Source organism: Tamandua tetradactyla, chromosome 7, assembly GCF_023851605.1.
Source record: "Tamandua tetradactyla isolate mTamTet1 chromosome 7, mTamTet1.pri, whole genome shotgun sequence".
NCBI lineage: Eukaryota > Metazoa > Chordata > Mammalia > Pilosa > Myrmecophagidae > Tamandua > Tamandua tetradactyla.
The window spans coordinates 122,710,277-122,735,116 of record NC_135333.1 but is presented as its reverse complement, the minus strand read 5'-3'; the positions used below and the strand labels follow the sequence as shown (position 1 = coordinate 122,735,116).

The 24,840-nt window shown below is 49.6% G+C and overlaps 3 protein-coding genes, 2 long non-coding RNA genes and 1 pseudogene across 9 annotated transcripts; 2 read left to right on the top strand and 4 right to left on the bottom strand.

The window, feature by feature from the left end:
• Positions 1–745: 745 nt before the first annotated feature.
• On the bottom strand, positions 746–5,043 carry LOC143642502 (uncharacterized). Its single transcript, XR_013155696.1, has 3 exons — positions 4,756–5,043; positions 3,222–3,334; positions 746–1,918 (listed from the first exon to the last, which is right to left on the bottom strand). It is a non-coding gene; the product is annotated as an uncharacterized LOC143642502 (long non-coding RNA).
• Positions 5,044–5,052: 9 nt separating this feature from the next.
• CD63 (CD63 molecule) lies at positions 5,053–8,336 on the top strand. The gene is made up of 8 exons (XM_077110964.1): positions 5,053–5,167; positions 5,735–5,802; positions 6,777–6,965; positions 7,146–7,220; positions 7,323–7,418; positions 7,531–7,671; positions 7,894–7,977; positions 8,182–8,336. Exons 2-8 carry the CDS (start codon positions 5,737–5,739, stop codon positions 8,245–8,247), a joined length of 717 nt encoding a protein of 238 aa, XP_076967079.1. The 5' UTR covers positions 5,053–5,167; positions 5,735–5,736; the 3' UTR covers positions 8,248–8,336.
• On the bottom strand, positions 8,124–13,749 carry RDH5 (retinol dehydrogenase 5). 4 transcript variants are annotated; one of them, XM_077110962.1, is made up of 5 exons: positions 13,034–13,709; positions 11,805–12,151; positions 11,357–11,615; positions 9,725–9,888; positions 8,124–9,506 (listed from the first exon to the last, which is right to left on the bottom strand). In XM_077110962.1, the coding sequence occupies exons 2-5, from the start codon at positions 12,112–12,114 to the stop codon at positions 9,283–9,285; spliced, it is 957 nt and encodes a 318-aa protein (XP_076967077.1). In that variant the 5' UTR covers positions 12,115–12,151; positions 13,034–13,709; the 3' UTR covers positions 8,124–9,282. The 4 variants fall into 4 exon arrangements, with proteins under 4 accessions (XP_076967077.1, XP_076967078.1, XP_076967076.1 ...); XM_077110963.1 differs by having other exon boundaries at positions 11,805–12,146; XM_077110961.1 differs by having other exon boundaries at positions 8,125–9,506; positions 11,805–13,145; positions 13,644–13,749.
• A 77-nt stretch (positions 13,750–13,826) lies between these two features.
• On the bottom strand, positions 13,827–17,457 carry BLOC1S1 (biogenesis of lysosomal organelles complex 1 subunit 1). Of its 2 annotated transcripts, none has more exons than XM_077110965.1 (4): positions 17,278–17,457; positions 16,487–16,559; positions 14,307–14,439; positions 13,827–14,031 (listed from the first exon to the last, which is right to left on the bottom strand). In XM_077110965.1, the coding sequence occupies exons 1-4, from the start codon at positions 17,336–17,338 to the stop codon at positions 13,921–13,923; spliced, it is 378 nt and encodes a 125-aa protein (XP_076967080.1). In that variant the 5' UTR covers positions 17,339–17,457; the 3' UTR covers positions 13,827–13,920. The 2 variants fall into 2 exon arrangements, with proteins under 2 accessions (XP_076967080.1, XP_076967081.1); XM_077110966.1 differs by lacking the exon at positions 17,278–17,457 and adding an exon at positions 16,884–17,109.
• LOC143642501 (uncharacterized) lies at positions 17,010–18,730 on the top strand. The gene is made up of 2 exons (XR_013155695.1): positions 17,010–17,590; positions 18,408–18,730. It is a non-coding gene; the product is annotated as an uncharacterized LOC143642501 (long non-coding RNA).
• Positions 18,731–19,980: 1,250 nt separating this feature from the next.
• Positions 19,981–22,265, bottom strand: LOC143690647 (sorbitol dehydrogenase pseudogene; annotated as a pseudogene).
• Between the last annotated feature and the right edge of the window lie 2,575 nt (positions 22,266–24,840).

The window sequence follows — 24,840 nt, the reverse complement described above, 5'->3', positions numbered from 1 at the left end:
GGACCTGGCTGGCTTTAAGGAAAAGAAGTTGGGAGAGATCTGGACATTTAGACCTTTCCTCTCCTGATACCAATATAGGTTTACCAGGGTTTGGGGCCCCACCTACTGTCCTGGTCTCCTAGGCAACTGTCCCCTTGCCAGGGGTGCCCCTCAGAGGTCTGGGCGTTACCCAGGCAACCTTCAGGCCTGCCTCTTTCAAGGTCCTGACCGGTTCATAGCAAATATTCGTCTGGGCCTAAGGGAGATACTTAGATTTGAAGAGTGCGAGTTACCCGGAAAGGAAGGAGGCGGTGTCCTGGGGAAGGGGGCAAAGTTTCGGGGCGGGAAGGAAGGAGAGAGGTGCTGTGTAGCCTCCTGGAGAGGGTCCCTTACATTCCCAGAAAGAGTTGCTGCAGGTCCTGGGAGCCTGTCGCCAGAGCTAGAGGCCAGAGATGCCCAGCCACTGTCAGAGCTGCGACTGACAGAACGGAGAAATCACTGTAAGGAGGAGGGAGCCATCTTGCTGTCCTGCACCCCTTGCAGAACATCTTCCCCACACCAAAACTGCCCTGGCCATCAGCTATAGTGCTGCGCTCAGTGAGGAGTCGCAAACTTTCTTTCTTCCTCGGGGAGGAGCCCTAATCTCATCCCTTTTCACTTTTTCTTCCTAAAGGTCCTATTTTGGGGGGTGGGGGGGTGGAGGGTGGGAAGGAGATGTTAGTGGACCCATTCCCTTGCACAACGGGTCTTTCCAAGGAGGGGAGGGGGCTAGGTCGTTGGGATGTACCAGAGGAGGTGGGGCTTCCCTATGGGGCTTGCTTGTCCATTCTCCTGCCCTCCCAGCGTCAGCCTCTGGGGGTGTGTGGAGAGGCTATTCTGGGCTGGAGGAGGTAGGTTTGTGTAATGGACCCTTCCTAGGCCTCTGCCCACAAACCCTGGAGCCTCCAGGGAGGACCTCACAGTGTAATTACCATCCTCCCTGCACACCACTTTTTAAACCCTGTAATTATCCTGCTTGGGTCTCTAGGCAGCTTTGTTAACCTTTTTAGCCCCAAGGCCCTCTAGGAGAAGTTGGGAGGAGAGAGCCAAAGTGCTTGTGTTTGGGGAATGGAGACGGGATGAGTGTGTGCCTCAAAGATTTTTTTAGGGTCACTGAGTCTGACATGCTCTCAGAAGGTGCCACCTTTGTTTGGGTCACTTGTGGCCCCCATGCCCTGCAGCTGGCCCTAGGTGGGGGCATGGTGGAGCTGGAGAGCAGCCTGGCCTTGCTTTGTGGGGAGGGACAAGGGTGTCTATCCCAGTTCACCTACCACCAGCCAGTGCCAGGCACCTAAGGGGCAGCAGCCTGGGCAAACCGGGTCAGCTTGGTGGCATATCTAGATGCCTGACGCCTAAAGCAGGTGTGGGAGGCTCTGAAGGATGTGACAGGAAGGTCCAGGCCCATGGTCAGCCACATTCTCACTCACAGCCCCTCTTCCCCGAAGTCCAGCAGGCACCCAGGGCTCTGTGCTGACTCACCAGGCTATAAAAATAGGCTATTCTCGCTCCCTCCCTTCCACAAGCATATTTGCTGGGGGGCAGGGTGGGAGGGTGTATCTATGCCCCTGCACCATCTTTCCTCTCCCCTTTGCTTTACCAAGTTGTTGTCATTGCTTTGCATCTTCCACAGTTTGCTCTCAGCTTCTTGCCCTGGTGTTCCTTTAGGAGGGTCCCATTCTCCTGGCCCCCTTACTTTAGTTCTTCCTGTGCCTATCCAGATGGCTCCATTTCCTCCTCATTCCTTGGTCCATAGCAGGTGCTCCAGACCCTGCCTAACACTGCTCTGGAGAAGCCGCCTCATCCAATGAACACTTCAGTCATCTTGTCCTCTCTGCACTTTTGGAGACTTTTGGCCACTGTCCTCTCCTCTTGCCTTGAAGCTCTCTTTTCTCTTGGCCTCCTAGAGAAAAAGAGAAAAGCATTTTGGAACCCCAAGAGATCTGGGTTCAAATTCTAACACTGCCCTTTACTGCCTTGGACTCCGGATATGCTATTTCATTTCTTTTAGCCTCAGTTTCCTCATGTCTAAAATAGGTAAAATAATACTGACCTAACAGGGTTGTTTTCAGGATTACATGTGCTAATGGATATAGATGCCCAGTTCTGGCATAGCACAGAGGTCCGGTTTTGCAAGTTCCTTTCCCTTGCAGTCTCTTGACAGGCTCCTAACCCCTATCCACGTGTTCCTTAACTGTAAGGGTTCCCTGTGACTCTGCTTCTGTCTTCTTCTCTTGCTCTGACTCTCATCCACTCATCGCTTCAGATATCACTTATCTCTAGTCTGATTCCTCTCCTGAGCTTCATAAACCCAACTCCTGGTAACCCTTCACTGCCCTTCAGGTGCCTGCTGCCTTGGGTGACCACCTCCTCCTCCCCTGGGCATCCAGTTTCAGAAGCTCCAAGTCGTCGCTGACTCTTCTCACTTGTCTCCTCCTCCTTCCACATGTAAACAGTCACCCAGTCCTTTGATTCGCCCTCTGAAATGCTGGTCATATTTCCCTCCTTTCTTTTCTGGCTTCTCCTTGGTTCCAGCCCTCACTGTCTCCCTTGGACCATGGCATTGATGTTCTAGCTTTCCTCCAGGCCACCTGACATTCATTCCTCCTCATTCTGATGTGGTGTTCAATCCCAAGATAGTGTCACCCGACGGATCTAAAACTTTCTACTACTCTTCATTGCCTGTAGAACATTGGTCAAGCTACCCAGTGGCCCTCCTGGTCCTCAACAGTCCTAAAACCTGGACAACTTTCCTTTTTGCTTCCTGTTGAGAAGTACTCTCAATCAAATTACAGACATGACGTTTTGCCCTTCAATATTTTAGTATGCATCTTTAAAGAATAAGGTAATTCTTTTACATAAACATAACATCATTATCACAGCTAACACAAATAATTTCCTGATGTTGAATTCTCAGTTCATATTCAAATGCCTTTCACAGCTGGTTTGTTCAAAGATTCTATCAAGGACTAAGTATTGTACTTGGTTGGTCTCTCAAGCTTGATCATTCAGACCACCTTTCCATCCATCTTTCACTACATCCTTCCCTGAACCTTTTAAACAGCCAAATCCAGCCTGCCATGTACTTTTTAGATTACCCCTTTTTTTGCCCTGAAATGGAGCTTGCTTCTTATTTTCCAAGGTCACCTCAGAGAACACTACTGCTTCTGTGAAACCTATTCTTCTTCATTCAGTAGAGGCCCCACCTGTCCATCCCTCTGAGTTTGTCCAGCTGCCATTGGAGGCCTCTGCCCCTCTTCACAGCACTGGCTTGATCCTGCCCGAGGGCAGGACTACTGTCTTCGTCTTCATGTTGCCCCTGGAATGTGGCATATGCCCAGCATCGAATGGCAGTGCAATAAAAACAAAAAACAAAACTGATGAATATTTCTTTCTTCAGCATTCTCTACAGCCTGCCTGCAATTTTAACAGGGAGTAAGGTCCAAAACCAACTTGGTGTGTTCTGCCAGAAGGATTGTGATCCTGGAAATTTGTTCTCAGCCCAGCCCAGATCTCTTTCCTTTTGCTCTTACAGTTTTTTTTCCCCCTCCTTTGGGTACACACACACACACACACACACACACACACACACACACACTCCATAACTCAGGAAGTGGTTCTTGAGGCAGGACCATAAGAACCTAAGTGGTGGGGTTCTGGCTGGGGAAGTAGGAGTCTGATGGCTGCTCTACTCCTTTGCCTGTTTACCCCTCCTCCTTCTGGGGACCTCCTTCTGTGGGGGGTTGGGCCCCTCCCCAACCCCCCACAGAAGGGAGAAGGCAGCTTTAGCCCACCACCTCTCCTTCCAGCCACCGTCACCTGGTTTTGCTTTCTAGGATAATAAAATAAGTTTTACTTGCTAGGATGGGGTGTCTTAGGGGCCCCCATTTCTCCCCCCAAATCAGCTACTCCAGGAATGCTAGGAGCACAGATTTTGCCAACCTCCCTCCCCACCAGAGGAACTTTGATGTGTCATGATTGACTGGGTGGGGTGGGGGTGGGGCATTGCCCCTTCTCAGCCTACTGCCCAGGGGCCTTGGAAAACAGAAGCTGTTCTAACAGAGACGGGGAACAGGCATTCCCACTCTAGAATGTAGGGAGACTCTCAGGGAAGTGAGGCCAGGGGCTTTCTGGAAGTATTTACAGAAATACAGAACTTGATCCTGGGCAGTTCACATAAACTTCTGCTGACCAGGGGATGGGTGGGGACTTGAACGAAGTTGGAGGCGGAGGAGAGGCAGGGGGCCAGCTCTGGGTTAAAGATGAGGAGGCCTCCGCAATCCATCTTGTCTCTGCCTGAGCTTGAGGCAGAAAACGGCAAGTTCACTGTCAGATTCGCACTGAAATAAATGTAGTGACATCCGTGCTTCAGAGAGAGAAAGGGCCTTATTTCACCGCCACCAAGAAAGGAGACAGGAGTAAGAAAAACCTCAAATCTGTTTAGGGTTTTTATGGATTCAAGCAATGGGAGATGGAGTTGCTACCATTACAATGAAAAGTAACTGAATTAAGTAAGTAACCATTACGATTAACGAGCACAAACTACAGCACCATGTAAAGGAGTGGGAAGTAACCATTACAATAACAAGTGTAAACTATAGTATGTAAAGGAGTGGAACCATGCTAAAATAACCATTACAATAACAAGTTGAAACAACTACAGATAGTGGTTAGAAGCTCTGCCGCTTGGATGCTCAGAGGGTAACCGGGTCGCCCATCCCTCCTTGGGCTCTCACCCACCTCCTTCCCCGCTTCTCGGAACCACAGAAAACCAGGAGGCGTTTGGTCCCGCGCTCCAACTCGGGCTGGCACGGGGTTGAGGGTGCCAGAGGGTCCCAGAGCCCTGAGGTCCTGCCCTTGATGCCGACCCTTTGCAGAGCTGGACGCCGTTTTGTGGGTGGGGGTACGTGGCCCTGAGAGGGCTGGGGGCTCGGCCCTCCTTTTGCAGGCCCGGGTGACTCAGGCCGCGGCTGTTCCCGCGTCACATGAGGGAGGCTGGCGGCCCCCCGGGCGAGGCGGAGGCGGGGAAAGGGCTGCGGCTGGAGTCCGGGGCGGGGCCGCGGCGCGGGCGGGGCCGGGCGAGCCGCTCAAGAGCTGCTCGAGAGCCCCTCAGCCGCGGCGAGAGAGGAGCGCAGAGCCTCGGGGAGCCCAGGTGAGGCCGCGGGGCCCACGGAAGGCTTCGGAGCGGGGCGGGGGAGCCCGCGGGGCGGCTCCTTCCTCCCGGGGCGCGCCGCGAGCCGCCGAACGTCTGTCCGGCGCAGTCCGGCCGCTTCCGTTGCCCTCGAGCAACTTTGCTTTCAAGTTCCAGAGTCCGGGCGAGGCGGGAGGGAGGGTGCTGGCCGAACTTTTTGTTCTTTTTGGGGGTGGGGTGGATGGTGAGGTTAGAACACCGGGGAAAGTGGCCTGGGAGGCAGTCTTGGGCTGGGGATCATTTTGGAGGCTGGTTGGCGGGGAAGGGGTGGGCAGAGAGTCGGCGTCAGGCCTGAGCCCCCGGGAAGCGGCGGGCTGGGGTCCCGGCTTTGCGGCCGTAGTCCCCAGCCCTTTTGTAAGTGGGGGGAGAGGGGCCTGGGAGACGTGGATCTGACCGCTGGTTTCCGGGTGGGCGGGGCCGGGAATGGAGGCCCGGCAGGGAAGGCCTCCAGGGCGGGCCGAGAGCCCGGAAACCGCGCCCCCGCGTCGGCGGGTTCTAATCCCCCAGCCCTCCCGTCTGTCCTCGCAGCCATGGCGGTGGACGGAGGAATGAAATGTGTCAAGTTCTTGCTCTACGTTCTTCTGGTGGCTTTTTGCGTGAGTGGAGAGGAGGGGCGGGGAGGTGGTGGTGGTGGTGGTGCGGCGATAACAGGGTGCGGGGAAACCTGGCTCCAGAGTGGGGAGGGCCGAGGGAGGTAGAATGGAGGCAGCTGGAGACCAGATGTGGCAAGCCCCGGGCCAAAGACAGCTCAGCGCCCCCTCCCTCACAACTGTGGGGATCCCTGAGGCGTGTTTGGACCGAGAATAGCCAGCTGGGTGCTTAACATCTTAGCCCTAACCCCTCCTGGCTCTTCCTGCCTGTGACCCAACCACTTGTGATATAGGGCAGTGGGGTAACCAGCCAACGGCCTGATGTTATCGCCACGGGGCTTCCTTCAGCTTCCCATCCTCCTCCACCCTTTCTTCCCTTTCACCCTTCATTCCTCCCCATCCTCTTATCCTCCTTCACCCTTCTCAGCTGCTTGGGGACAGGGGAGGGCTCTGCTCATCTCATCTTACTCCTGCCCTGGGCTCTTGGCTTGTGAGGCTACTGTCCAAGGAGGGGCAGACCACTCTTGACCCCTTTTGTTCCCCTCTTCCCTTCCCTGGCCTAGGAAGGAACCATGGCCACAGCTAATGGGTGTGGGGTAGGCAATGGAGAGGGGCGGTTCTGGGAGAGGTCTGAGCCTGAATTCTCATCGGAAACACCCACTCTTGGTCAGGAGTCTGCCCTGGGGTCATGGCTTTCTGAGAACTTCCACTTTTGCTTTATGCAAATTCCGGTGGTTAAAGAGCAGCCTGAAGGAAAGCGTGACTCCCAACTCCCTTCTCCCTGAGTGCTTTGAATAAACTCCTTAGACTTCACCATGGGGCAAGGATGGGCCACCCTCTCCCACACAGTCAAAAGTTTCAGTGGAGGTGTGAGAATCTCCCTTTCCAGGGTGGGATCAAGTCTTTTTCCTCCATGGTACCCACCATAGGAGGGCTACTGGGATGTGGGTCTGGCCTAACGCTGACTGCTCTTCTCCCAGGCCTGTGCAGTAGGGCTGATTGCTGTGGGTGTGGGAGCCCAGATTGTCCTGAGGCAGATCATTACTCAGGGAAACACTACTGGCTTCCTGCTGTCCATGGTCATCATTGCCCTAGGTGTCTTCCTCTTCTTCGTGGCCTTTATGGGCTGCTGTGGGGTCTGCAAGGAGAACTACTGTCTTGTGATCACGGTGAGTAAAGTGGGGCCAGCATGGGTGCTTGGGCCCAAGGAAGGGCATTTCTGTGGTGGGGATGGAAAAGGGTGCATGAGATGGAAGACCTCTTTGCAAATGTTTCAGGGAGTGGCTGGGCTAGAGCAGACCCTCTCACCCATAGACTCCAAATCTAGCTTCTATTCCTTGTATCTGTAGTTTGCCATCTTCCTGTCTCTTATCATGCTGGTGGAGGTGGCTGCAGCCATTGCTGGCTATGTGTTTAGAGAAAAGGTAAGTGAGGAATAAGGGGAGGGCCCTGTTTCAGAGGTGTGGCTGCTCTGGGACTCAGATCCTCTGATTTCTGACCTCGGCAGCTCTCCTCCCCACTTCTAGGTGATGTCAAAGTTTAGCAAGGACTTCCAGGAGTACATGCAGGATTATCCAAAAAACAACCAAACTGCTTCATTCCTGGACCGTATGCAGAAAAAGGTGAGTGGAGTTCCTAGGAAAAGGGGTAGTGGGAGAAGAGGAATCTCATCTCCACACTGAAAGTGGAGGTTCACTTGATAACTGTCTCACTCCTATCTCTCCCTTCTTCCAGTTTGAGTGCTGTGGGGCGACTAATTATTCAGACTGGAATGCCATCCCTCTGCAACCCATGGGCAGAGTCCCTGACTCCTGCTGCATCAATGTCACTCATAACTGTGGGATTAATTTCAAGCCAGAAAATATCTATACCAAGGTAAGGAAGTGGCTGAGATAGTAAGGGACTTAGGAAACCTGGGAAGTATTTCAAGAGGCAAGGGAGACAAAGGATTGGAGGTGGAGAGGGTTTGGGCTCTGGGAAGTTCAATGTCAGGGATGGGAAGGGGTTCAGGTATGCTAGGGGTGGAAAGAGATGGCCCAGGGGAGGTGGGTGGAAAGTGTCTTATAAGGTTTTCCTTGTGCACTTCCCATCCCTCAGGGCTGTGTGCAGCTTATCGGGAACTGGCTGAGGAGCAATGTGTTGTTGGTGGCTGCAGCAGCCTTGGGCATTGCCTTTGTGGAGGTGAGAGGTACTCTGAGCAGGGGCTGGGACTCAGTGGCCTCTGAGGAGCAGCAGCAGTGGGGAGGAGGGTGCCAAGGAGGAGTTACTGGCCTGGGGCAGGGAGTCCTGGGTGGGTTTGGCATCCCTTGAATTTTTGGGGGGTTCACTGCCCTTCTGGCTCCTCACCAACACTCTTCCATGTCACCTCTTCATCTTTTCTTCCAGGTCCTGGGAATTGTCCTTGCCTGCTACCTTGTGAAGAGTATCAGAAGGGGCTATGAGGTGATGTAGGGGGTCTGGTCTCAGCCCCCTCATTTAGGGGAGTGGAATAGTAAACACCAGGTTTTTCAATTAAACGGATTATTTTTTCAGACCAAAAAGAGACAGTCTCAGTATGTCTTAAAGAATGATATTTTGTCCCTTCCCTCTCCTTATCCAAGTTCTTTGTCCTTGGGGACTGTTCTCTTCACACCTCTAGGGAAAGGCAGGCCTATTTTGGGGGGTATTTGGGGAAAGAGAATGTTTGCTGAAGACAATGGATCAGCTGGCAAGTGGAAGGGGAAATCTGGGGAGAATGTGGTCCAGTGTCCTCCCCTGTCCACCTAGGCTGGTGACCAGGCTCCTGCTGAAACATTTCTGAAGTCATCTCTTACATAAATCAAAAGGATTCTCCAAAAAGGTCCTACTTTGGAAAGCCCAGCCCACATCCACGTTGGACATCTCTCTGGCTTCTACCTACCTCTAAGGGCCCAACAGTCCCCAACCCTACCAGTCCTCAAGGGGACCCAACTTTTTTCACAGTGGCAATAAGCTGTCTTGTGTCCATTAGATTGGGGTCACGGGAGAACTTAGGTTCTGGCTCTTATCCTGGCTCTGACACCCCTTAACTCTCTCTCCTCAACCCCCTCCTTTCCCCCAGCCCTGGAGAAAAAGAGAGAAAGGCCATTCCCACTCCAAACACTGAATTGCTACTTTACTCTAACTAGGAAATCAAGGAAACTGTATGAAGTGCCCTCTTGTGGCCATTCCTCCAGGCAAGCTTTAAAGGAGATTACTTATAGATAGGACACTGTCTCCTTGTCACCGCCCACCACCACCCAGGCCAGAGACCCTGGGCAATAGTCAGCCTAGGTTAATTAACACTTAAATGGGGATAGTCTCCCACTGGGTACCCTCATTTCTACCCACCTATGTTATTAATAATTTATTTTTTAACAATACACATTTATTGAGTATCTGCTTTGTGTCAGGCACCAGGCAGTACCAGGATGGGGATCAGACTTAGTCCTTTCCCTTGAAGAACAATCTCTTGCAGGAAGGCCACATTCAGGAGACTGCCTGGGCAGGCTTGGGAAGGACCCAGGCGAGCACAGCATCCACCAGGCTGGCTGGCAGGTAGGAAGCCGGCAGCCAGAGGACCTTAGCATCCCAGCCTGGGCTGTAGCGGGTTCGGGGGTGACGAGCAGTTAGGGCATGTTCCAAGCACCTGCTCACCTTGGTCAGGTCCGGGTCACAGATTAGGTTCATGATGCGCGCTTGTACTTTCAAGTCTGCAGCCCAGTGGGGTGGTTGACATCAGTGACCCTCTTCCAGTCCAGCTCACCTCAGACCCTATCTTCCAGGTCCTGGGGCTTATTCAGCAGGGGGTGAGAGAGAGCCTCAATCTCTTTCCCAAGCTAGGGGAGTGGGCAGGCTCCACAAGGGTTGGTGCTGTCTTGTGGCATCCCGATTTCCCTTTATATGCCCCTTTAAGAGCCCAGCTACTCACACGTGGTGAGGAAGGCCTCTCCATAGCAGGCCCGTGTTGCAGGAGGTAGCCGTGCCCAGCGGGTCTGCAGGGCATCCTCCAAAGTCTCCAAGTTGGTCACAGGAGTTTGGAAGAAGCCAGGTTCCACAATGGAGACCTGTACCCCAAAAGGAGCCATGTCTCGCCTGGATGGGAGGCAGAGGGAGAGCTCTAGGTTATTGCCCTATGGGGAGGGGACCAAAAGGACATGAATGGGGTTGCTGAGATGGGAAAGTTATCTTAGGCCATGTTCAGGGGTCCTGTCAGTGAGGAGGTCCCTGCTGCCCTGGAACTAGTGGGACAGAGGAAGGGAGTTATCGAGGCTTGTTATTGTTTATATTTTCTTCTGTGAACTAGAGCAGGGGTCAGCAAATTTGTTCTTAAATGGCCAGATAGTAAATATTTTAGGCATGGCAGGCCAAGAAACAAAACTGAGGATATTATGTAGGTACTTATATAACCATTTACAACATAACCATTTAAAAATACACAAAACATTTTTCGCTTGTGGGCTATAAAACCGTAAGTGGCTGCCATAGTTTGCCAACTCCTGTTCTAAAGGAACTCCCACTTCCTAGCTCCCCATGCATATGTTTTTTTTTTTTTTTTTTTTTTTTGCATGGGCAGGCACTGGGAAACGAGCCTGGGTCTCTGGCATGGCAGGCGAGAATTCTGCCTGCTACACCACTGTGCCCCCCCGCCCCGCGTATGTTTTGAGTCCTGGGTGTTAGATATAAAAAGTATAGACTGTGGTATTTGCTGGGGGGTAATCTTATGGAGAAAGTAGGGACATATCCCACTACCCTAGCACAGATGAAGAAATCCCAGAATAAAATGTGTTCTCTGATGCCAACTGAAAAAGACTGAGGGATAGGGACAAAAGTGGACATTGAAATTATTTGCTAAGTGATGGTGATAAAGACAGGTTTCCTTAAGGTGGGCTCAGCTGGAACTTGTGCTTCTGCTCAAAATTCAGGCCCTGTTCCTTTCCTCTGAGGCCCCTATCTTGACCCCTACAGGCAGGACTCAGCAAGTCTCCTTTGTGTCCCCCATGGAACGGTGAACATTTTTTTAAAGATAAGGTGCAGGAGAACAAAATGACCAGGACTTTTAGGCAAGCAGACCTGGGCACAGTCCCAGCACTTCCATTCATTAGTTGTGTGGTCTTGGGTAAATTATGTTAGTGTAAGGATATTAATACCTACTCACATGAGGTTGTTGGTAAAAAATGAGAAAATGTTATATGAAGTGACTAGTATATCGTTAATAGTTGTTATTGACAGTATGTCTCCCCACTCTTAATAATGTAGTAGGCTTTTTCTGAGCGTTGACTATGAGCCAGGGACTATTCACAAACTCCATGAGGCAGGTCTTCTCATTCTCCCCCGCATTTTACAGATGAGGAAAACAGGTAAAGAGAAATAGACTGCCTAAGGTCACAATGCTGTGAGAGAAAGCTGGGATTTGAACCCATAAGGTCTAGCCTAAAATGTCTCCTCTTTAATTACTATGCTGTATTTTAATCATCTCTGCTAGCCCGCCCTGAGCAGACACTCATTGGTTTGCTGAGTGGGCTGCCCTTGGGCCTGGAGCCAGGAGCCCCAGTCCTCTCACCTGAGACTGTCAGAGAAGGCCTCAAGGCCAAACTTGGAGACACAGTAGCCACCACCATTGGCTGCCAGGCGACCCAGGACACTGGTAATGTTGACTACTCGGCCCCGGGCCTGCTGCAACAAAGGCAGCAGGGTAAGGGTGACTCCAATGGGACCCAATGTATTCACATTCAGCACCCGAAGGAAATCATCCTGTGTCAGCCATGGTGTGGGCCCAATGATCCCAGCCACACCAGCGTTGTTCACCAGACCAAAAAGCCCTATAAAGAGATGAGACAGATACTGGGGCGAGGTGAGATGCTCCAACAGCCCCATCTCCTTCCTGGGAGGATCAGAGAACTGGTCTTTCCCCAGTTAGCTTCCCTTAGCTCCTGCAAGTGGCCCTCCTCTGGTTACTGAAGGGACCAGGGATACCTCAGCATGTGCATGGGGGCCCCAGCCATACTCACCTGCTTCTCCAACATGTGTCTCTACCCACTTGCCTGCCTGCTGGATACTCTGGGGGTCAGTGACATCCATCAGGGTGGTGTGGAGACGGGAGGAGGCCACCTGCTGTAGGTCCTCAGCTCCTGAGGGAGTCAGGCAGCTGGCCAGGACACGGAAGCCCTTCTGGTCCAGTCGCAGTGCCAGAAGCCGCCCGAAGCCTGAGTCACAGCCGGTGATGAAGACAAAGGCATCGCTGGCGGGCAGGCACTGACGGTCCCGGAGCCACCACAGCACTGCCCAGAGCAAGGCACCCAGCAGCACAGGCAGCCACATGGCTGGATCCTAAGTGACTTACAGGTGGCAGCCTAGGCTGGACAGGAAAACTTGGTTTACTCTGACCCTCAAGTCTTTAACCAAGTATTCTTCTTAGCCAGAAGTCCTGGTCTGAACAGACCGAGAAGTTATTTCAGGGTGGGGAAGTGAAGATGTGGGCAGACGGTATATTTGTGGCTAAGAACTAAAACCAGCTAGCTGGGTCCTGTGTGCAGACATGTTGCGTGTGAGTAGCGGGACCTCTCTGATGCCATCACCCCACCCCTCTTACTAAACCAGGAACATGGGGACCGTCTAAAAGAAACCTGGGCTTTATTGTTAGAAGCAGGTACAGGGTCAAGAGTCCTGCATTTTAGTCCCAGTGGCCCCAAACTTATTGTGTGATACTGAGCATCTCACTGCATCTCTTAACCTATTTCTCATCTACTAAGTTGGGCTCACACACACCAGTACCATCTCAAAATAATAGCGAATCCAGGAAGATAATGTGTGAGGAAGCACTTTAAAAGTTAAAAGCTTTAAGTTATCAAACATGTAAATTTTTTTACTGTAGTAAAATATATACAATGTAACATTTCCAATTTTAACCACCTTCAAGCATACAATTCAGGGCTGTGCTACATTCACAATGTTGTGCCGCCATGACCACCATCTATTTACCAAGTCTTCCATCACCCCAAATAGAAACTGCATTCATTAAGCAGTAACTCCCCACTGCCCTCCCATTCCCCCATTCCTGGTAACTTATGTTCTGTCTCTATGAATCAGCATATTCTAGTTATTTCATACAAGTTATTATCATACAATGTTTGTCCTTTGTGTTTGGTTTAATTTCACTCAATTTGATGTCTCTGATGTTAATACATGTAATATCTTGTTAGTTTTCTCAGTACCCTCCAGCTCCCAGAAGCCAGCTTACCTCCTTTGGGGGAAGCTGTGAGATTTCACAATGCTTACAGCTTCTTTTGCTTTGAGAAACTTTGCTTCCAGTCTTCCAAGTTTCCACAGCTAAGGCCAAAGTCTAGAGGGGGCTGTATGTGGGTGACAGGAGTATTAAATGTGATGGGGTGGGGGTTGGGGCTGAGGAGGAGGAGCCTGGCTGGTGGAAGCAGGTGCTTGGCACAGGCCAGGCTTGCCTGGGACACTGTCTTGGCTGTCTTTCTGGGCCTGTGTTCCCAACTACTTATGTCACGGTCTCCCAGGAGGAGGGAACTGTCACAGATGGCAGCTGCCCCTCTCTGTTGGTGGACTTGGACTTGTCATTCCTCTCCCTTCCCAGCCCCAAAGTGCCCCCATGCCTAGGAGTTAATCTCCCACCTAGCTCAGACTCATGACACTGCTTAGCACCAGCCTGGGACAAGTCATCAGCACAAGGAGGGGCAAGGTGCCAGAGCTGGGGACCTAGCTTGTTTCCTGTCTCGTTTCTCCTCTGCAGGAAAATGAAGTCCTAAATTGGAAAGGTCTGGAGTGGGAGCCACTAGGACCTATTTCTGGGAGGTGTAGGAAAGTAATTTCCAACTTCTACTTACACGATAGCTATCTGCATCCGATTCCAGGCCCAAGGAGAAGGGGATGAATAGAGTTGGGACAGTTAGAGGAAGCTAGTTCCACCCTCTACCCAAAAGGTAACTGTCTCCTCAGGAAAACAACTTTCGTTGCACTCCCGCCCTCCATGCTGAGCTAGTAGCCCCTTGAAACATGCCACATAGAAATGAAGGCTTGTGTTTTATTCATAGTCCTATGAGCCTCCCTCCTGCCTCCATGGATGAGGTAGGAGGGGTGGGGTAGAGGGGAAGGGGAGTGAGGCTAGGAGGGGGCAGACTGCAGCTGTCCTTTGTAGACATATTCCAGTGCGGTGGCAATTGTGCGCATGTCCAGCTCAATGCTCCGAGCCCAGTTCTCCACATCCCCGATTTCCTGAGGAGGGGAGAAAGGGAGTGGGGAGCAGGAATCAGGGTAGGCAGAGTGTGGCTCCCAGTCTGGGGCACTTTCCATCCATCCCCTGGAAAGGGCTTTGCTCAGACCCACCAACTACTTTTTATCTCTTCTTGCTTCTCTGCTGTTGTGACCATAGATGGGGTTTCTGGGACCATTCCCCCTTCCTCCTTAATCCCAGGCCCGAGATGACCTGAATGGAGGTAGCCAACTAGAGCGTAGTATGGAGTGGTGGTGAGTTAGGGAGTGTGGCCCACCTTGAGTGCCTGGTTGAAGTTCTCCACCATCCCGATCCATTGGCCTGTCTGCTTGGCAAACTGGGCAGCCTGGACTTGTAGAGTCTTCACCTCATGGTCTAGCTTCCTCTGGTTCATGTAGGCCTGGGCCACACTAGAGAAGGGAAAGAGGTCAACTTACCCAGGTAGTGGGAGATGGTCTCCAGAACGAATATCCCATTGCAGGACTGGGAAGCCAGCCAGGAGTTGGGAGTGGGGAAAACATGATTGTGGTCATTTCTGGATGTGGTGTAAATGACTACGAGCACATGCAAATGAACCCAGCTACTTCCTCCTATTCCTAGGATTCCCACAAGAGATGAGCTGAGAGCTGACTAGAAACATACCATCCTCTACTCTCCAGAAGAATTCCTGCAGCCAGGTGGAGAAGGGAGGGTTAATCTAGGGAGATAACCTGAAAAAGAAGCTGGGCGGGAGAAGGGGTGGTAGGAGAGCTGGGAAAATCCAGCAGCAGGAACAAATCTAGCCGTGATTGGAAGCCCATGGATCTATGCAAAAGTGGAACTGGCCTAGTCATGAAGGGAATGTGGGCCTCTCCCTGAATCTGGGGTGGGATGGGAGAGAAACCACTCCCCAGAAACCCTGGTCAGGAGAGGGTATCCCAGGGGCTTCTTCCTGGCTATCTCCCCAAATTCTTGTCCTTTCGCCTACACAGATAAATGAACACACACGTTCCCTCCCTTCTGTCTAGGCACTACAGTGTTTTCAATCAAGGTGGTGGCTGCAGTTACCACAGCTGCCATGGGAATGGTGCTCTCAACTCTCTGCCCTGCAAGCCCTGCAATCACTTTCCTCCCTTTTTGGCTTGATGAATCTTTCATTCTCTTCCCCAAAGCTCTAGGTCAGCCAGGAGACTCCACATCCGTTGCCTACCCCCTCCACTGGAATCTGTGGGGGCTAGAAGGGGGGAAAGGGGTGGGGGCAGCGGGTTGAGAGAGTGGGCAGGACACCTGACAGAGGCTGAGATAGAGTGAGCCTTTGTTTTCCTTTCTTGGGAATGAAAAGAAGTGTGGGCAGCAACACAAAACCCTTTCTAATCCAGCTTTGGCTTAGCTGCCCTCAGAGCTGAAAGTGGGGTGGCCTTAGTAAAGGGAAAGGAAAAGAGGGAGAAGCCTGGCCAACCTTGCTGGGGCACTGAAAAGCCCAGAAGACATCAATGTAGGAGGGAGGAAAAGTGGCAGACCTTGTTCCTTCTCTTTGGGAGATAGCTGGGCCACAGTTGACAAGCTGAAACAGTAACAATGCCTCAGCAGATACCCTTGGGAGTCCCCAAAATCCCAGTTTTCCATATCAACTTCCTTTTTTCTCTTATTCACACTAAGTGAAGGGAGAGGCCTGGAGGGGAGGAAGATCAGAGGCCCCAACCACAGCCTTCTCTTCTCCTAACCTCCCCCTAAGATGAGTAATGAAGATGATCCCTGCCCCTTCATAGCTCACTTAGCTGACTCAGTCTCTGGAATCACAACCAAACTGTTCTCCTTGCCCTGGGGTGGAAGGCTGATATCATACTGCCTCCTTTCTTCCAACTATCAAATTGATGGACCATCAAATCATTATTTCTGCCCTCTTCAGGTTTAAGAGACAATGTTTTTTGGTCCTTCTCAAGCCTTTGACCATTACTGATATTCTTATTTAAGGGCGGGACAGGGGGTGGCCCCTGGAGACCCAGAAGGAAGTGAAGAAGCAACTTGGCTTTGCTTTCAATCCTGGCATAGGTTCTGCACTCACCCCCCACCGGCTACACCATCTCTTTCCTGCCAGCTGCTCCCCAGGCCTGCCAGAAAGTGGGAGGTGGAGAGGGTGGTAAACTGCGGTGAAGGAGGGAAGCTCTCCCTCCCACTGAAGTGACAGCTGGATTGGAGAGGTCCAGAGGTCCATTGATGCCAGTGGGCAGATGGCACCAAGTTGTAAGCACCTGGGAAATTGATGTGGGGAGGGGGAAATCTGGCTGCTTCACTAACCACTGCAGTTGTTCCAACCCTGTCCAATGCTAGGGTCAGAGCTGACTCAAGCCTCTCTCCGTAGAGTTAACTGGGGGGGTACAGGAATGAGTGGACCATCCACCCCCTCAAGCAGTCTCAGGGCCAGACTTGCCAGTGCCTAAATTTGAGGCTCTGGTGTTGATGGAAAGAAGTTCCTACCCCACATTGAGGTGATCCACCAAAGCTTCTGTCAGGCAGGTTGCTGCTGTGATAGCCTCTCGCCTCCTCTTCTCTAAAGGATTGAAGTGAAGAGCTGGTTTTTGAGGGTGGTGCTAAAGGTTCCCCATCCATTCATTACTATTCTGCTAGTTGCTGAACCATCTCATACAACCTCTGAACGTCAGGGCTAAAATAGGTCTTTCAAAATATAAAGCAAGTCCTTTCATTTTAGAGATGAGAAACACCCTGGTAGGGGAAGGAACTCTCCCAGGAACGCCAAGGAATCAGCGGCAGCACCCAGGATTTCTCATTCCTAACTACTCTTTTTCCACAATGTTGGCAGAGAAACTGGTAACTCCGGGATTCCCAACCAGAACTCTGAAAACGAGCGCCGCACCCCCCTTTCGATGGTTTTTGTCCTCCAACAGCCCCATTTTCTGTCTTGCCCCACAACCCCCTCCGCTCAGGGGCGTCCCTTCCCACTTCCAAGAGGAGAAGCTCCTTGGACCAATAGGCACAGGAGTCCACTAGTAGTGGGCGGGGCTAGGATTTCGCGAAGCTGGCCTGGGAGGGGGGATGTGCTGCCGAGGGGGTCAGGAGTGTTGCTAAAAGGTCAAAAGCCCGTTGCCAGGGGAACAGAATTTCCAAAAAAGCCGTCCCCTATTTTCCTCTCCCTCACGCCCGCTATTCCGCGTTCTTCCTTGGCCCTGGCGCGCTACTCAAGGTCCAGGCTCGGGGCTGAAGCTAGGCCGCAGCCGGAGAGAAAACTGCAGACAGGATATTCGGCTCACCCTGCAGCTCCTTGCGTTCATTCTGCTTGGCCTGGTGTTCCTTCAGCAGGCGGGACAGCATGGTCAGTGGGCCTGGGGGCTGGGTGGTGGGTACACGGAGACTACGCTATTTCCCCTAGCTGGAACCCACACGTCCGCTCCCGCGGGGCCCGCGTCACGTGACCCCAGTATCACGTGAGGCCAGGAACCGCCCCCTTTTTGAGGCGTAGGGAGATTGCTTGTGAAAAACCCGGCTGGAGAAAGGGGAGGATCGTAGAGGGCCGGAGGGGTGGGAGACGATTGAGCTCATCTCTTTAGTGGGGGATCACATTTGGTGAGCGTTGAAAGAAGTTTTCCTTAGTACCCTTATCTCAGGGCCTGTTTTTAATGTCTCCCCTGGGACTCATACTCCCGGGAGGGTTAGTGTTCCCGGGTGGTCCATCAAGTTTCGGTCTTTAAGGAGTAGAGCTCCCTGAACTGATTGAAATTCTCTTCCTTCCCTCGCTTTTCTCTCTTGGCAGCTCTGGCTGATTCTCAGAGTTAATTTCCAGTCCTCTCCTTTTAGGAGGAAAGGCTTTAGGCTTTCTTTTCCAGTCCCCTTTCTTCTCACCACCCCGTCAAAGTCCCTCAGCACTGGATGATCATGGTAGAAAAGCATTTTAGGCACTTCAAACGGCCTCCTAGGGAACTTTGCTAATTCAGCTGGCTACGTGTGGTGAATGTACAATTCCGTTTCTGTCCTTTTGTGGTCAGGGAATGCGAACTCATTCCAGTGTTACCGGAAGCATAAGTGCCACTGCCAAACTAAAATGCAAATTATATAGCGCCTTCCTGAACTAAAGAGAAATGCTTTCGGGATTGACTATCAACAAGAAAAATTGTAAACGTCAGAATATTCTTGCTAGTGCCACTTTCTTGATGCACCTTGCAGCAACATACTGGGTGATTTTAGGCAAGTTGCTTACCCCTTCTGGATTTTAGTTTTATCTTTAGCAAAATAAGGGGTTGGATCAAATCAGTGGTTTTCAACCCTGGCTAAACATAAGTATCACCTGGGTAAACTTTTCAAAATGCCTTGGCCGCAGACCAATTAAATATCTTTGCCGCGGGGAGCTCAGGCATAATTTCTTTTTTTTTTTTCTTTTTTTCAGAGGCACCAAAGCAGAATTTATTACCCTAAGCAGTTTGAGAAATTCCAGGCACTGATCACAGCATTCTCTCATCACAAGAAAACCAGAACCTCTTCAAACCCACCCTCCTCCTCTCGATGCGGTGAGAAATTAAAGGCCACAGCCCAAGCTATGTCAGGCTACAGCATCCTCCTTGATGAATCATCTCAAGGTCACAAGTGGGCATGGTGTGATTTGGACAATCTTACATCGACAATCCCACAATTAAAATACGATTGATCCTACCACTGGCCACAGATCCACAGATTTCAGTCAAACAAATAAAAAGATACCAAGACCCTTCACTGCTTATGAGAATAGAAAGATTTTGTTTATAATTAATTGCCAGGATTAAATGGGATTGTCTAATAATCATCAGCAAGTTCAATACAGCCTAGAAGGAGGTGTTAATCCTGTGGGCTGGGGAAAACTGACTAAATATCTTTGGCTTACACAGAGACGACTTAAGGTCTCACTATGGCTGTCCTCAGGTAGGACTCTTCTGGTTGCCCAGCAACAAGGGAGCCTACAGTGGCTGCCCCGGAGTTTGCCCAGCAACAAGGGAGCCTACAATGGCTGCCCCAGCAGAGGTTCCCATCACAGGGGGACATGGCACCGAAGAAGATAGATGGGGACAGATTGTATCAGCCAATCTTGCAGAATTCATCAGTTTCTCTGGGGGCACCAGGCTCAATGGCAACACAGTCACTTGGTTTTAGGTGCTTTACCAGCAATCCCACTTTTACAACTGTTCCTGAAGCTTCATGTCCCAGCACCATGGGCTTTTTCTCAACAAAATCCCCAATTCGACCATGCTGCCAGTAGTGGACATCTGGGGTGTGGGGTGTGGGGGAGGGTGGGTCTTCACCTTGAAAATTAAGTTTTTTTTTTTTTAAAAAAAGCTTAAAAGAAGTTTTTAAAAGAAGGCCCCTGTTTCCATATTTGGGGAATACCAACTGGTCAGATCTCACATAGGATTTTGGCTTTATTTGTTTGTTTTTAAAATTATTCTAGACCTAGGAAGGCCAGGCTCTTTTCTCATTCTCCTTTTATCATCAAATCAAATGGCACCTATTTCCAGGAACACTGTGCTCTAAAATCAAACTGCTGATAGACTTTGAGTTGCAGATATTCATGAAAATCAACTTCTGGGCCAATTAAGTCTTGATAAAGTTGTCTCATAACTTAGCCCCACACTGCACCTGGCCACAGTCATGGTAGGAGCAGGAACCAAACGGGCAGACTGCCCTCCTCGCTCTACTAAAGCACTCTAGAAAGAAGGGGAGTTTCAGCACCTGCCTGTCAAACTCAGCTCTACTTGCTGAACTTTGCTCAACATGAAGAGGTCATTGTGGCTACAAGTTTTCCTCAAACTATCCCTACTGGTGTTGTTAAGGCACACCCCCTCCTCTGCGTAAGGCTTTCTATTTATAATGAATTACTTCAATTACTGTCACCATTCAAAAGAAGCTTCAGCATCAAAGCATACTGCTGCCCAGCCATTCAGTCCCCAAGATGCTGAGAGGTTGGGGATGAGGGCAGAGTCCAATTAACATCAGGGATTCTAGTCGTTGGGGTCACACTTGAGCATGACCTTCAACCCCAATCCCTTTCTAAATGTTTCAAAGGGCCTCTAGAGCTCTCTGCAGAGGAAACCTATAGGTGACTAAGGGCTGAACATTCATGGACTTGAATGCAAGCATTGAAATTGCCATCAGCCATGTGTTGCAGTATCAAAACACACCTTTGATATCCACTTAGTGCATGAGGGGCACGATGGTCATCTCAGAGCCCAGCCCTACGAGCACCAGGGTCTGGGTGGCATAGATACCCGCTTGGATGGCGGCCTCTGCCCCTATGCACTCAGTGGTGGTTTCCCACTTGCATCCTAGCAGACCTTCTACTTTACTGGCAATTTCCTGAGGGCCCTCCTTGGAGACCTGAAGGATGAGGTCCGCCCCTACTTCCTTGGCTTTGAATAACCAAGAGTCAGACAGAGCAGTCACCACCACTTGAGCAACTTCCATTTCCTTGCCTATGAGCAAAGTGACCAGTCCAGTTGGTCCAGCTCTGCACACAAAAACCTTGTTCCCCAGGAAGACTCCAACTCACTGGCAGGCGTGGATCCCCACAGACAGGCTCCATTAAGACCCCTTCCTCAAAGGTGACATTATCAGGAAGCTTGTAGAAGGAAACTGCATTGTGTTTGTAGAACTGGCAGAGGTTCCCATCATTGGGGGGCATGGCCCAGAAGGAGATAAGACCATTGGCCAGTCTTGCAGAATTCATCAGTTTCTCTGGGGGCACCAGGCTCAATGGCAACACGGTCACTTTACCAGCAATCCCACTTTTACAACTGTTCCTGAAGCTTCATTCCCCAGCACCATAGGCTGTTTCTCAACAAAATCTCCAATTTGACCATGCTGCCAGTTCTGGACATCTGAGCTGCAGATTCCAACTGAATGCATCTTCAGCAGCACTTCATTTGGGCCTGGTTCAGAAATGGGAATGTTCTCCAGGTGCAGGTCTCTAGCTCTGTGCACCACCAAGGAGAGTTTCTTAGGCTGGGCCACCACTGCCGTCTGGCTTGCCTCTCCGTAGTGGATTATGGAGTATGCAGAGATTCAGGGTCCGGGGTAAGGGGCCGGTATCAGTTTAGGTGATTCTAATTTAGATGTTTAGGCGATTCTAATCACTGGACTAAACCATATTTAAGGCTGTTTTCCAGATTTTGTGCTCTTTCATTTTGTGAATCCATGACATAATTAAAAATTGACTTCTTTATGCCTACTTATAGGGGGAGGAGAAATGGGTGTTGATAGGTTGCATTAAAATAGATTCATTTGCAATTTTCTGAGTGAGAGTTGAGAATTGCTGATTGATTGAGTCATTCAGCTCTTTACAGAGGATTGTCCTCAATCTTGGGAGATGTGTGATCTTCAGAGGATTGGAGATATGAGACACATGAAATGTTAATGGTATAAAGCAGAACACCAAGTGCCAAAATAAAAATTCTAAATAAAAGATTTGAATGCTGTGCATATATGTGTTTTTGATTATATAACTCCTTTTTCCAGTATTTACTGAGGGATTACCGTGGATCAAATATTTTGCATGGATTCGTTCATTTAGTCCCTAGAACAGCCCTGTGAAATATTTTACTATCCTTCCTAATTTGCAGATGACTCTGAGGCACAGGGCAGTTAATAGAGCTCATAAGTGACAGAGTTAGGATACAAATTCAGGCTGTTTGACTCCAGAGCCTGGGTGTAACCATTGTGTTATCCTGTGTAAGCTATGGGAGAGACCCCAGAAAAGGGAGGTTCAGAAGCATTTTGAGGGTGGGCTTTCTGTTTCTTGTCTGTACCCTTCTAACTTGTTGATATCGACTGAAGGGATTCCTGGCAGGGGAGGAGTGTTTGGGAAGAGGTTCTACTCCAGAGAGGGGCTGATCAATAGAAGCGGGAAGAATGAGAGCATCACAGGCAGCCTGACTCTGTCCTCCCCCATCCCCCTCTGGCTCCAGCCTCCAACTTCAGTGAGCAAGCAAAATAGAGGCAGAGATGAAGGTGCCTGGTGTCTCATTTCTGGAATGGGAGGCCTGGAAGAGAGGGGGAGGGGTTAGAGGGGGTGCCAGAGAATTGTGACATGAGGGAAGAGAAATGGAGGGTGGAGACCGAGGGGGGATTGGGTCGGAGGTTTCTGGGGTGAGTCTGCGAATGTTAAGATTAGGCTGACTCAGAGCGCGTGCCAGTCCCATTCTGTCTTACCCTCACCCCTCTTGGCACAACCGCCTGACATTTCCACAATCAGTCCAGACTGCTGGGCATCTGCAGACATCAGTCCCGCCCTCCTCTCCCACACACTGGCTGTTCCCTTACCCTAGAGCTGGGCAAAATTCAAGGGTATCTGTATCTGGGGGACCCCTACTGATCTCTGTAGAGTCATCCTCCATCTGCTCTTTCTCTGGGCCCTTGTGGTTTACTGTCTAATCTGCTGTGGTTGACGCTCAGCCCCACAGCTGCATGCATATCCGGAAAACGACTCTTGGGATTTGAAATTTCTTTCTGCCCACCTCTTTCTATAACTTCCCACCTAGATTATTTTCTCATAGAGTGAAATGAACTCAACTCCATCTCTTTTCTTCTGTTGATTTTGTTCCCTGCTCACTTGAGGTCTCTTTCAGAGTTAGCTTTAATTAGCAAACTCCAAACTGACCTACTAACCCAAACATTATGGCTAGAAGCTGCTGAGATGTTAGGGGTTGGATGATGTTTGAGGGAGGACTTGGAGTGAGTAGAGAAGGCTTCACATACTGGAAAACCTGGTTTGGGTTTCAAGAGAGAGGGCCTTTTGGTGGTGTGTTCCAAATATTGGCTCAAAGCCAAGTGTTCAACGAAAAGTGACTCTCGAGGCAGTATAGGTGGTTCCCTAAGCAATTTACCTTGCACTCCCTCTCCCCAGGGGCCAAAGGTTTCTCTTTGATCCTTGAAAACCAGAGTGCTCCAACATTTTCCCCACTGACTTCCCTCAATCACATTTATTCCTCTCCGAGCTACTCCCACACTTCAAGCTTTGGCTGCAGCTGAATTCAGAGGCAGGCTGAAGGATCCCAGTGTTGGAGAGGTGGGTGGGGTGAGGCAGTTCTCATATTGTATATTTGGGGAGGAAGAGCCTGACCCTGGGACATTTGCTCCAAGACTCTGCTGCCAAATGAGGTGGAAGGAGAAATATACCCTGGAGTGTGTGTTCTGGAAGGGTTTGCTGTTAAGTTAGAGACAGTAGCTGAAAAAAGTATGATCTGGGAGAAATGAAAAATCAGGGTCCCACATGGAGAGGCAGAAGGCTGTTAATTAGATTGGGAAGGGGCTGGAGAAAGCCTCAGCTCACTCCCAGACAAGGACCAAAGTCTTGTTGGGTCTGGACATTTATCAATTTTTAAAACTTTTGAAATTATTTTGAAGTAATTACAGACAGAGGAGGTTGCAAAATAGTAATTAAGTCCTATGTACTCTTCACCGAACTTCCTCCAACAGTGACATCTTATAGAACTGCAGCACAGTATTAAAGGAAGTTGACATTGATACAAGACTATTAACTAGTCTATAAGCTTTATTCACTTTTCACCATTTTTATATGCATTAACTTGTGCGTGGGTACGTGAAGTTTTATTCAATTGTATCCTACCAAACAAGACTGTTTACAAAGGAACTCCTTTGTGCTACCCCTTTATAACTGTACTGCCTGGCCCCATCTCTGTCCCCTGGCAACCACTATTCTGTTCTCCATCTCTTTAGTTTTGCCATTTCATATTTCATTGTCATATAGGTATCAGCATTGCGTTTTTCTTAAATTATTATTGTAACATAAATTTCCCATTTTAGCTATTTTCAAGTATACAATTCAGCAGTATTAATTACATTAAAAAAAGTTGTGCTACCATTTATCACCAGCCATTACTGAAACTTTTCCATTACCCCAAAGAGAACCTCTGTTCCCATTAAGCATTAACTTCCATTTGCCACCCCCCATCCGTAGTACCCTGTAATTTTCTTTCTGTCTTTATGAATTTATATAATATAGTTATTTCACATGAATGGAATCAAATCATACACTATTTGTCCTTTTATGTCTGGTTTATTCCATTCAACATGATATCTTCAAGGTTCATTCATGTCGTAGCATATATCAGAATTTCATTTTACAGCTGAATAATATTCCATTCCTAGATTATACCATCTCAGTCTTTATCGTCTATCTTTCTTTCTGATTTCATTTGTGCCCCCAGCCCTCCTCCCTCTATCATTCTCACATTCGGCTTCATTCAGGCTGCACCATTTTACATTCCCACCAACAATGTACAAGGGTTCTAATTTTTCCCCATCTTCACCAAAACTTATTTTCCATTTTTTAAAGTAATAGACATCTTAATGGGTATGAGGTGGTATCTAATTGTGTTTTTTAAAAACATTTCTTTTATTATTAAATATAACATATATACTAAGAAAAGAAAGAAAAGACAATGATTTTCAAAGTATACTTCAACAAGTATACAGAATAGATTTTAGAGTTTGTGGTGGGTTACCATTCCACTATTTCAGACTTTTCCTTCTTGTTGCTCCAAAACACTGGAGGCTAGAAGTAATATATAATTTTTCTTATTTGTGAAAAATAACATATATACAAAAAGGCAATAAATTTCAAAGCACATTGAAATAATTAGTTGTAGAACAAATTTCAGAGTTTGGTAAGGGTTACACAATCAAAATTTTAGGTTTTTACTTCTAACTGCTCTAAGATACTGGAGATTAAAAGAAATATCAATATAATGATTCTGCAATCATACACATTTGCTAAACCCTACCTTCTCTGTATAACTCAACCATCACCTTTGATCTTTCTCTCACTCTTTAGG